This window comes from Hypanus sabinus, chromosome 1 (assembly GCF_030144855.1).
Source record: "Hypanus sabinus isolate sHypSab1 chromosome 1, sHypSab1.hap1, whole genome shotgun sequence".
NCBI classification, from domain to species: Eukaryota; Metazoa; Chordata; class Chondrichthyes; order Myliobatiformes; family Dasyatidae; genus Hypanus; species Hypanus sabinus.
Window position 1 is genome coordinate 108808494 of NC_082706.1, and position 13295 is coordinate 108821788.

The window sequence follows — 13295 nt, forward strand, 5'->3', positions numbered from 1 at the left end:
ATGGAGATTTGATAAGAGGTATACAAAATTATGAGGGGTATAGATAGAATACATGTAAGTAGGCTTTTTCAACTGAGGACTGGTGTGACGAGAACTAGAGGTCATATGTTAAGTGTGAAAGGTGAAATGTTTAAGGGAAACCTCAGGAGGAATGTCTTCACCTGGAGAAGGGTGAGAATATGGAAGGAGCTACCAGGGGAAGTGATGGATGAGGGTTCGATTTCAACATTTAAAAGAAATTTGGATATGTACTGGACATGGAAGGGAGAGGTATGGAGGACTATAGTTCAGGTGTGGAATCACTTTAAATTCCTGTGTGGTATTATCTCAAAGGTCCTGTCTTGGACCCATCATATAAATATAGTTGCAAAGAAAGAACAACAGCACCTCCACTTCCTCAGGAATCAGCAGAGGTTTGGCATGTCTTTTGCAAGCTTGGCAAATTCTGTAGATGTGTGGTGGAAGTATGATGACTGGCTGCGTTGCAGCCTGGGTTGGAAATACCAATACCTTTGAGTGGAAAATCCTACAAAAGGTAGTGGATTCAGCCCAGTACATCATGGGTAAAACCCTTCCAAACATTGAGCAAATCTACATAGAAAAGCAGCGTCGATCATCAAAGATCCTCACCACCCAGGCCATGCTCTTTCCTCGCTGCTGCTATCTGATAGAAGGTACGAGAGCCTCAGGACTTGCACCACCAGGTTCAAGTACAGTCACTACCCCTCAACCATCAGGCTCTTGAACAAAAGGCGATAACTACACTCATTTAAGGACTCTTATCTTGTTATTTCATGCTCATTATTTATTGTTATTTGTTTGTATTTGCATTTGCACAGTTTGTTGTCTGTTCATCCTGTTTACAGTTACTGTTTTATAGATTTGCTTGGGATTGTTTTTGGTGACATGTAACTATTTTGATAATATTATTTTACCTTGAATTTTAGGACTTTGAACTTTGATACAATAATTTGGCATGGACTGGATGAGTCAATGGGCCTTTTTCTGTGCTGTGGTGCTGTAAGGCACCAATTTAAAATCCTGTTCTGTACAGTGACAAAACCGACCTAAATCAGATTGCCTGCTCAGACCCACTGTGAAATAATAGAACAGTCAGGGAATTATGTGAAAACAGAAGTGGCATTTTGATAAGATATTTACTCTTATTTCCCTGTTGAATTTTGAGATAAATCTATTAATAAGGATCATATCTACAGTCAGGCAATGCAGACATTTGCTTCCATAAAAAAGATCAGCAGACCTCTTCTGGAAGGGTTGGCACTTGTATTTTTAATGCTCCCTTTGATCTTTCACCATCCAGTATGGAGTTTAATGTTACATCATAACTACTACTGAAAACATTTACACGATGAGTCTTCTTTCTCTTACAAACAACTGAATGAGGGTGAAAAACTGCACCCAGCTCACTTAAAGACATAGGAATACTTTGCTTCTGTTACAGCTGATGTTTTGAAACATATGAGTACAGTGTGTTTGCCCTTCCATTATCATTGATTAGCTCAAAGGCAGTTTGTCTCTCAGCAGCATAATTGACACAGGATTATATTAGGGTTGGTCCCTTCTTTCACCAATAGCGATTGGAATCGTGAAGTGAGGTTTTCATTATGAAGACTGGATCTCATCTTTGAGTTAGGATGATTGGATCAGGCAATAACATTCAGTGCCTGACTGCATTCCCAGAACAATAAAACTGATGGAAGGAGAGCAGATTGGTACTAAATAAAAACTCTCCACACATGGCTCCTCTGGGATTCCAACACCCAGCTTGAGGCAGCTTTTCAAAGGCTTACAGATGGAACCTAGATCCCAGTAATTCCCATGAATCATTGACTTCCCAAAATAAGAACCTGGTTTCCCTCCACTGATTTGAATTCATGTTGACATCATACCTTTGGCGACAGTCGAAGAACTGAATGAAAACAAATAAATCAAGAATGTACTGTGTGTCAAGAACAGGTTTGAGGTGCTCCAATGTTAACAATCCTGTTGCGAATTGGCCTCATTTTCCTGTAGGAGGTGTCTTCTCTATTCCATTTAGCAGACTACCACTTTGCAGCTTTTCATCTGTTTTCTTACTTTTGTAGCATTTGCAACAATCCACTGATTATTATACATAGCCAAACTTTTAACTTTAAGTTTATTCTATCTTAAAGAGGACTTAACCTTGAATTTCCGACGTTCCTAAGCTGACAGCTGACATGGAGAGTGATTCCAGATTTTCAGATTGCCTTTGCATGGAAATCACATTTCCTCAATTCACTCTTGAGTGACCTAGTTCTAATTCTGAAATCGGATCCTCACATTCCACCAGTAGAAGTGCCTTTTCTATCATCATCCCAGCAATACAGATTGCTCTTTCATCTTTCTGACTGGAACAGATTTAGGAGGACTAGAAAGGGTATGAATTGTAAACTAAAGTTGAATTCTGATGAGATCTCCAGTCTTTAGATTGGTGGCAGAGAATTACAGCAGTTTTATACAAACCCCTCATACCCCTCATACAAACTCTTCTCCCTCCTGCCATCTGACAAAAGGTACCGAAGCATCTGGGCTTTCACGACCAGACTGTGCAACAGTTTCTTCCCCCAAGCCATCAGACTCCTCAATACCCAGAGTCTGGTCTCTCTCTTTCTGACACGCACGCACGCACGCACGCATGCACGCATGCACGCACGGGCACACACACACACACACACACACACACACACACACACACACCAAATGTAAACATTGTTTACATTTACATCATTTATTATTATATTGTAATTTGCCCCTTACCGTGCCTATTGTCTTCTTTATTAATTATTGTACTGTCTTGCACTGTTTTGTGCACTTTATGTAGTCCTACATAGGTCTGAAGTTTCATGTAGTTTCGTGTTGTTTCACATTCCTTTTTATGAAAGGAATAAATGATGATGACATTTTTCCTAAATTTGCTTAAATGCTCTTGGGTACGTAAGGTGAGTTATTTGATTGAGGCTTTTAAATAATTAAAGAATTTGATGGGGTAGATATAGAAATAAAAACATCTTCTCCAATGAAACACAAAACAGGAGACATTTAAAAATAAGACTTAGGCCACCAAGACAAATCTCAGGGAGAAATCAAGAAATCCTAGCTCTCACCCTCTCCCTCTCTGGATAATATAAATAATGAATAAGTGAGCATCAACTGTTTATTTTTTCCATAGATGCTGCCTGGCCTGCTGAGTTCCTCCAGCATTTTGTGTGTAATGAATAAATGGAGTTGGATTAGGTTAATGAAGGCATGGGTCAGTTCAAAATGTCAAGGTCTAGCAACACTGAATCTCCAGTAATAAGACCGATAAATACAAGAGGGATCATTTTCCCACTGCCCACAAACTAACACCCTAACCCACAAATGTTAGCAGAAACCCAAAATTCTGCTTCAAGAGGATAGATGCTTCTGTTGAAGTATTCAATAACAAGGTCATTAGATTTTATTATCTGAGGGTATCAATGATAAAGATGAGCAAGTAGGATTAAAATGCCAGTATCCAATATAGGGATAGAACAGGTTCAAATAGGATAAAACACATCTCAATCCTAATTACACACAGTATACCAGTGGCAGTGAAGTTTCAATGAAGCACAGTTTGTCACACGGACCAACTTAACTTCAAAATTTAAGGCTCTGTTGTCAGAACAGAGAAAGGAAAACATAATTTTTGTTTGTAACGAGTCAGTGATCTAGCTATCCTGGGAATACTGATAAGTGATCTTCCAGGGAGCATGCTGCCACCCTGTCCCCAAGCTTAACTGTAGAAGGGGAAGCAGTAATGAGTTGTCCTCTTGTATTCCTGCCGTAATCATTCTTAATGCTATGCTGTGGAGTGATATCTGTCACCGCGTGTTTGAGCTTCACTTCGATATCCTACCACCTCGACAAGGTCTAGTCTGATTCAAAGACTCATGTTCGTGATGAGAGCCCAGGGCACTGCCTGCTTTCTCCCAACCAGTCTCTGCCAGAGAAGGGAGATGCCAAATGTAATTTATTTCCAAAGCAATTATGTTTCCAGTGAGACATACTGGCGTCAGGGCTGATCAGTAAGTCAGAATGACAATCTATCAAATTGTGCTGAATTTTCAAAGATTCAGTTTCAACAGAAACCCCAAAAGAATCTACTCCTACAAAGCTTCAGTAAGTAGGAGCCAGAAAAGGGGGGGGGGGTGCCTTCCATTAGTTCTCCTGAGGAGTGCACTGCCTATTAGTTACTCCAGGTCACACAGAGAATAGCCTCATGCAATGTTTGACTTTTCCCTGTGCTTTCAATTAACCACTCATCCTCAAGACATGTACAAAAGTAAGGCAACATTGGATTAACCTTTCACACTAACACAGTTGTAGGCTGAATCAGAGGTGGTGACAAATCGCCATATTGGAAATCTGCTTGGATGGTGCCACAACAACCTCTCACTCACCATCAGCAGAAACAAAGAGCTGATTATTGATCGCAGGAGGAAGAAATCAGAGGTCCATGAGCCAGATCTCATTAGGGGTTCAGAGTAGTGAGACTCCGTAACGTTAAATTTCTTGGCATGATCATTTTGGAGGATCTCTCCTGGTATCATATTGTAAATGTCATAACAAAGAAGGCATGGCAGTGTCCCTAATATCTTAGACGGTTGCACAGATTTGGCATGTAATCTGAAACTTCTATAGATGTGTTGTGGTTGCATTATGGCCAAATATGGAAAAGCCCACAAGAAGAAGTGGATACAGTAAAGTCCATTACAGGAAATTTCCCACTCGCCATGGAGCACTCCGCCAAGGCAGCACCCAACATCAATGGCCACCACCATCCAGGTCACCTCACTGCTGCCATCTAGAAGGAGGTTCAGGAGCTTTAGATTCCACACCACCAAGTTCAGGAACCGAACCTGGTTCAACCCTTCAACCATTAGGTTCCTGAACCAGCATGAACCACCTGAAACTTGGATTTGTACATTTGTCTTCTTTTGCACATTGATTGTCAGTCTTTGTGCGCAGCTTTCCATTGAATCTACCGCATTTCTTTATTTTACTGTGAGTGCCTGCGAGAAAATGAATCTCAGGGTAGTATATGGTGACATATATGTACTTTGATAATAAATTTATTTTGAATTTTGAACTTTGAACACATCAACAGTCATTACTTAGTTTCAGAATTGGTTCGGTATAAAATAAAACACTCTCTAGTCTGTGCTATCAAATACTTAACATGGGAAAAGTACAAGAGGAATTATTGTCAACAGTCAGTACACCATGTCCTTAGATTCAATGAACCTGTCTGAGTTACATTACTGACAAATTCCACTCTGCTGGTGTCACAATGTGAAGTTAGATATATGCCACCATAAAAATTAACATGACAGCAAGGTGTTTAAATAGAATAGGCCTCAGTAGGAATTAGCCAGTGAATATTAAAAAAATGCTGATCATTTCTTGTAAAGTTGCTGCTCCAAGGCTCTATGATTAAAACCTGCAGCATTTATGCACAATGATCACTGCACACCAAAAATTAATTCATAAGCTGCTTTAGAACTTGTTCTCTGAAAATGTCAAGTCATCATGAATTAGCTTCGTTAGTAGAATAAAATGTTTTACATAAGAAAAGAACCAGAGTCAACTTATAAAGTTATAAATTGAAGGCATGTCTGGATATATAATTGGAATGAAACCACAGAATTGGAGCACTTTTTATGACTTCAAAACATCTCAAAATGTCTCACAGATAATGAAGAAATTTTGAGGGTGTGGTGGGAAATTAAAGTTATGTAATTTTGTCCAGGGAAATGAGTGTTGGTTGAGAGATAAATATTGCCTGGGACACCACTTACTCCCCCACAGACGGCGCTATGAATTTCTACAGCCCCAAACAAATTCAGGGAGGGCCCATTAGAAAGATGTAAGACTGCACTCTCTCCTGTTATAACTGAACCTCATATTCCCAAAGCTCCATAGAGGCCTTTCGTCTTTTGGGAGGCAAAGAAGACGATAGAAAATGCTGTCAGTCCAGGTGTGAAAAGGTGGAAGAGCGATAAGTGGAAACGGTTATGTTGGGCATGGGTGTGACAATGAATGTATTTTAATTTGTTACAAAGTTCAAAGTTCAAGTCCAAAGTAAATTTATTTTCAAAGTACGTATATGTCACCATATACTACCCTGAGATTCATTTTCTTGCAGACATTCACAGTAAAACAAAGAACTGCAACAGAATCATGAAAAACTACACATAAACAAAGACTGACAACAATCAATGTCAAAAGGAAGTCAAAATGTGCAAATACAAAAAAAAATTAATTAATAAAGTTGAGTGTATTATTAAAGTGTGGATGTTACAGTTACGCAGATTTTGCCTAATAGCCATAGACCAGAAATAGACTCCAGTGCAAATGATTTCTTTGACTGGATCAAATTAAGTTTAGGAAGCTGAGTTTACTCAATATTATGAGTTATAATATTTGCCCTGATGTGCTTTATCATAATTTACATATTAATTATTAAAGGGCCATCATTAATAAAGCTGCTCAAACTCGTAAGTGTACCTACTCATTAGGACCTCTATATAATAATTCTATAAATCAATCCCCTTTGTTGTTTTCATAATTTAGGGTGTTATTTGGTTATTTTATACCTTACACATTTACTGCAATCTCTACTGCCTCTTAATTTACAGATATAATGATTCTAAATGTATGATTTAGAATCAAAAGGGAGAATGCTGCATTAGGGTGTACAATTGTTATTTTTCTTATATTGTCTTTGTAGTTTAACTTTGCTATGTTTGCATTTTTATATAATCACCTACACACACCCACACACACACACACACGTAATTGTTCAGTGAGTTTTTCAGCAATTACAATGCAGTTGTTTCTGTATTTTTGAAGTTTTTAGTTTTTTTAGTTTTCTGTAGTAGATATCACACCACTTAAATCTAGCTATTTTATAGGTTAATGATTATCACTGGAATTTGGTTATCTCTGGACTGAGTATCAGATACCCACAGTGCCTTTTTCCTTTTCTATTTTCTTTGTTCTCTCAGCTTTTTTTTGTTCTTTTAACACTTAATAAAATGGCCGTAAGGAACACGTTTTATGTCTCATTCTCAACTTGCAAAGAACCTCTGGATTACACAATCAGCGGGATCCCACACCCCTCTTTTAAATATTTTAATGGGCTTGAAGTTCTGCGATACTGCGATACAGCAAATTTAATAACAGATAAGAGGGAAACAGGAACACCATAGCACTGGCCATATCTGGAATTACACTGACTTACTCACGGCCAAGATGAATATGGAGAAGACACCGACTACTTGCCAAAGTCGTAGACCCCAGAAAACCACGGTCTCCGATGTCACTGGGTCTGGTTTTTTAGGAGGAATTGTAGTAGACTAGGAAAGAGAAAGAATATCACTGGTAACTATGCAGTTTTGAATACATTCATTTTTCACTACGAAATGTAGAAGGCCTGCAAATACATTCACCCAGCAGGAAGCAATGTCAACTTTACAGCAACGCGGGAATGGATGTGGGAATATGAATCTACAGTACAACCCACTGGATGGATTCTGCAATACTATTACTTGAGGGGTTGATCTACATCACAAATGAACTTACCCATTAAGTTCCATACTTCTTAACAGCCACCCTTTAAAGCAATGCTTTCTAGAGTGGAAATGTAAAATCTCACTGCTACAATTCCTTCCATTACCCACTTCTTTAATGCAATGGTCCTTAAATCTGTATATTGTAGCTTGCATTCTACCACTGGAATTACTTGTTCATTATTTACTTCACACTGGAATTACTTGTTCAATATTTACTTCATTTAATTCTGAATAACCGTATGAAGTTTAGTTTTAATTTTTATTCTGAGGGAAACAGTCCTAGTTTTTCCACTCTCTCTCCATAGCTGAAGCCTTTCATCCTTAGTACCTTCAGTATCATATGAACCAGTTTCTCCTGCTTTAACTGAGGTCTAACACATTATTTACAAAGAGCTGGCAAAAGTTTGCTTTAGTACTTATTTCCTCCATTATCATTAAGTGGTTTTGAAACAGCTTTTTGGCTCAACTTTCCATATACAAAGATTAGTGTACGTACACCCTGCTACCGCACCCAAACTGAAATTGTCCTCCTAGTTCAATTCTCCCTTCTTCATTCTTCTAACCAAAATGTGTCACTCCTCTGTATTAAATTTTCAAGTTGCACCCTAACCATTTCACAGGTTTGTGTAACTTAACTGTTAGCTCCTTTGCTGTGATGTATTCTGATTTTTGCGTTGTCAGCAGATTGCAAAATGCTGCCTTATGTCCAGATTATTAATTTATATCAAATGGACAAATGCTTCTTTGTAACTTTCTGTTTTTGCACATGGCTATTGTGAGAGAGGGCTTCTTCACTGAGATGCAAGGGAAATTTAAAGAAACAGAAGACCACTATAGAAACACAAGCAGAAAGAACACAAATAGGTTATAAGAAAACAAAAAGGAAACAAGGATGTTGGTGCCGTAAGTTGTGATGAAAACCTGTAAAGATGGGGATGGTTTGGAGCGAATGGAATATTGTGTCTCACTTGGAGCTTAAAAATATGTGAACACTTACAGTACTTGACAACATATACGTCTGGCCTGTACATTTAGTAACACCAACATATAGATGATTCTGTTGTTATATATCCACAAATTAGAGGAAAGGAGCTTCACTCAGTGGTAGGATTTTACAGACAGTGGGATCAGGGTGTTATCTGTAAGTGGCATCCATTGAAACACACAAGGAAGCGAGGGTATTGTAGTTACCCAGTCTTGAGTCTCGTGTTTCAAGAGTCTGGTGTCAAACATGCAAGCGCAGGTTACTGCTCAATGTTTGTGAGTAATGAGGACCTCAATTATGTGGATACTGGCTTGGCTCACGTTGGTTTGTTTATCCCTTCAATGCACTTGGGAGAGTTTTGTGGAGGTATCACTGGTGTTTTTTTTCCCCCCAGTGCCTTGATGTGCTTTGCAGGAGGTAGTCCAAGTCTCAGAATGATATAAGAGGGCAGGGATCACTCTTGAGAGTGGACTCATTGTTAGGTCTGAGATCTTGATCTTCAAATACCTTTCCCTCAATTGGCCAAAAGATGTGTTTGCACATGAATGGCATCATCTTAAAAAAATGATCACTTACGTCTGTAGTTTTTTATAGGAAGTAGAGAGGCTAAGAAGGGCTTCAAAAGATTAGGAGAATGGGCAATACATTACAGATGGAATACAGTATTGGGAAGAGTATGGTCATGCACTTTGGTTGAAGAAATGAAAGGGTTGACTTTTTTTCTAAATGGAGAGAAAATACATAAAAGACTGAGGTGCAAAGGGATTTGGGAGTTCTTGTGCAGGATTCTCTAAAGGTTAGTTTGCAGGTTGAGGAAGGCAAATGCGATGTTAGCATTCATTTCAAGAGGACTAGACCATAAAAGCAAGGATGTGATGTTATAAAGCACTGGAGAGACCTCACAAGGAGTATTGTGAGCAGTTTTGGGCCCCTTATCTTAGAAAGGATGTGCTGAAACTGGAGAGGGTTCAAAGAGGTTGATTCTGGGGTTGAATGGCTTGTCATGTGAACAGCGTTTGATGGCTCTGGGCCTGAATTCACTGGAATTCAGAAGAATGAGGGATGATCTCATTGAAACCTATCAAATGGTGAGAAAGGCCTTGATAGAGTGGATATGGAGAGGATGTTGCCTATAATGGGAGAGTCTAAGACCAGAGGACACAGCCTCAGAATATAGGGGCATCCTTTTAGAACAGAGATGAGGAGGAATTTCTTTAGCCAGAAAATGGTGAATCTGTGGAATTCTTTGCTATAGGAAGATATGGGGGCCAAGTCTTTATGTATATTTAAAGGAGAGGTTGATAGATTGTTAATTGCTCAGGGCATGAAGTGATATGGGGAGAAGGCAGGAGACTGGGGCTGAGAGCAATATTGGATCAGCCATGATTAAATGGTGGAACAGACTTGATAGGCCAAATGGCCTAATTCTGGTCCTATATCTTATGGTCTGTCTTTGTTGAGAGGTGGTCCACATTTTTCATTGTTTTTACATGAATCTTTTGTATTGGGAAAAGAAATGATGTGCAAAGAAGTGATGTTGGTAGAGGACTTTTGGTCTTGGTGAATATTGTGTGCAAGCTCTGTCTTCTTGTCTGCTTTATGATCAAGTAGATGTCTTGAAGCTCAGCCTCCGAGCACACACAAGCTCATGCAACATATGAACTTCACTACTGAAATCAAGATAAACCTGGTTCTGCAGTACACAGAATGGAGGTTGAACTGTCATTCCAAAGATCAGCTCCATTCTCACAGGAAGATTGTTGGAAGTGAGATGCAACATTATGCTTTTTGATATGCATGGCTGCGATCAACAAAAGGACTTTTATCTACAAGCTATTGACTATGAACAGTGACTGGAGAACTTGTACAATTGGGATTACAGATGTAAAATCTGGGCACACACTTGCTAACTATATCTCTCTTATGTAGTTATTTTCCCTTTCTGCTTGCTCTTCTTGCCTGCTTTTTTGACTGCTCTTTTATCCCTGTGACTAGTTTTTTTTTCCTCCCTGGTGATCCTTTAGTCACTTTTGCTTTTAGCATGCTCCTCTGCTTTTCATGAAAAATGCTTGAGTTGTTGTGGATAATTACACATGCTATCAAAGTGAGACAATCTGACAATTATTGCATGTGATAATATATAATAACATATTTGGAAAAGTATAAATGTTAATTGTTTTAATCATAGATAATAAATGTTTAAAGTTTCAATAGAAGAAAACAACCTAAATACAAGAAATGTATGATAGAAGTGCCAATTTAAGAGTGTGGTGTATAATTAAGATGCTTTTAGCCAGTTATTGCTGGGCATAGTCTGAACTTGAACACTTAATGGTGAAATTATCGTTCTGGTTCTTTCAATTCTCCTTCTTCTTGGTTACAAGTCCTTCCTCTATTTTGTATTTAACTATTGAAGTTTCCTCCGACAGCAGTGCTTAGCCAGAAGAGTTGCTGCATTACAGTTCCAGTGACACAAGTTCACTCTTGGTCTCCAGTTCTCCACAGTCTCTCTGTATGTGTTTGCCAAGGTTTCCTCCATGTGCTCTAGTGTCAGCACACATCCTAAAGACACATTGTCTGGGTGGCAATTGGTCACTATAAATGGCCCCAGGTGCATGTACAGTAGGTGAGTAATAGAATCTAAGGAAAGCTGATAGGAACATGAAGAGGATAAAATGTGATTAGTGCATAATTAGTCTGACTGGATGCTTGATGGATGGTGGAGATTCGGTGTGCTGAAGGAACTGCTTGCATGGTATAACTCTATGACTATTGATTTAATGACTGCTATTCCAATAATATTGGGACGTGGGACTGGAAACTTGACTAGGTTGGACATTTTTCTGTTCCCTAGCCAAATGAAGAGTAAAATCAAAATTCCTAGTGCACTTAACTGATAATTCGATGCTTTCACCTGCATGACATGTGTACACATGGGGGATGGTGATATTGGCTGTCATAGAGTGGTCATTTGAAATTTCTTCTGCAGCATTGATTGGACCTTAATCAAGGTCTGATCACCAGGTTACTGCATGAACACATCAGAAGATTCTTTGGAGATGATCGGTCATTAGTGCTCCTACCTCACAACTCCAGGGACCTGGGTTCGATTCTGACCTCAGGTCCAACCTGTGTGGATTCTATACATTCTCCGTGAGACCGTATAGGTTTCCTCCACAATCCAAAGGCGTGCTGTTATGTTAACTGGCGGCTGGAAATTATCCTTTAATATAGGGAAGTGGCAAAAGAACCAAGGGGTAGTTGATGAGCATGTGAGAGGGGATGTTTTAGGACTGATGGGGGGTTTTCTGCAGGAAGCTGACCTGTACCCTGCAGGCCAAACAGCCTCCTTCTGCTCAATGGTGATTAGGAATTGATTTATTGGTGCCACGTATACCAAAGTTGAGTATGCCATCCAGACAGATCACTTCACAACGTCAGTACATCAAAGTAGTACAAAGCAAAACCAGAATGCAGAATACCGTGTTACAGTTATACAGAGGAAGTGCATAGTAGGAAGACAATAAGGTACAAGGTAGAATGTGAGGTCAAGGGTCCATCTAATTGTACAAGATCTTCTTTCAATAGTCTTGTAACAGCAGGGTAGAGGCTGTCCTTGAGCCTGGCGGAATTCTCTTTCAGTCTTTTTTGTAACCTTCTACTCGAGGGGGGAGGACAGACGAGAGACTGTACAGGGTGATCTTACTGAAATTCATTGAACGATAAAAGGCCCTGGTAGAGTGGATGTGGAGAGAATGTTTTCTATGGTGGTAGAATCTCAGAGCAGATGACACAGCCTCAGATTAGAGGGGCATCCTTTTAAAATGGAAATGAGGAGGAATTTCTTTAGCCAAGAGTCAGTGGAATTCTTTGCCACAGGCAGCTGTGGAGGCCAAGTCTTTAAGTATATTTGAGGCAGAGGTTGATAGATTCTTGATTGGTCAGGGCACGAAGGGATATAGGGAGAAGGCAGGAGGTTGGGGCTGAGAGGAAAACTGGATCAGCCATGATGAAATGGTGGAGCAGATTCAATGGGCCAAATGGCCTAATTCTGCTCCTATATCTCATGGTCTCATGGTCCACCAGAGAAAGCAGGACTACGCTCTGATCGCCAGAGAAATCTCCCAGTGGCAATCTCATTCCCATTCTGATATGTCTATCCATGGCCTCCTCTACTGTCAAGATGAAGCCAAACTCAGGTTGGAGGAACAACGCCTTATATACCGGCTGGGTAGCCTCCAACCTGATGGCATGAACATTGACTTCTCTAACTTCTGTTAATGACCCCACCCCTGATATATTTAGCTTTTTCTCCCCCTTCTTTTTTATTTCTCTTTCTGCCCATCACTCTGCCTGTTCTCCATCTCCCTCTGGTGCTCCCCTCCCCCTTTCTTTCTCCCTAGACCTTCCGTCCCATGACCCATTCCCTTCTCCAGCTCTGTATCCCTTTTGCCAATCACCTTTCCGGCTCTCAGCTTCACCCCACCCCCTCCGGTCCTCTCCTATCATTTTGCATTTTCCCCTCTCCCTGCTACTTTCAAATCTCTTACTGTCTTTCCTTCCAGTTAGTCCTGACAAAGGATCTCGGCCCGAAACGTTGACAGAGCTTCTCCCTATAGATGCTGCCTGGCCTGCTGTGTTCCACCAGCATTTTGTGTGTGTTGCTTGAATTT

The 13295-nt window shown here is 39.9% G+C and overlaps 1 protein-coding gene across 1 annotated transcript in view; it reads right to left on the minus strand.

The window, feature by feature from the left end:
- Positions 1 to 13295, minus strand: part of tmie (transmembrane inner ear) — an 88537-nt gene that overhangs the window by 36858 nt on the left and 38384 nt on the right. The window contains exon 2 of the mRNA XM_059974178.1: positions 7307 to 7421. Within this exon, the coding sequence (XP_059830161.1) occupies positions 7307 to 7421 (115 nt within the window). The remainder of the gene's footprint in view (positions 1 to 7306; positions 7422 to 13295) is intronic.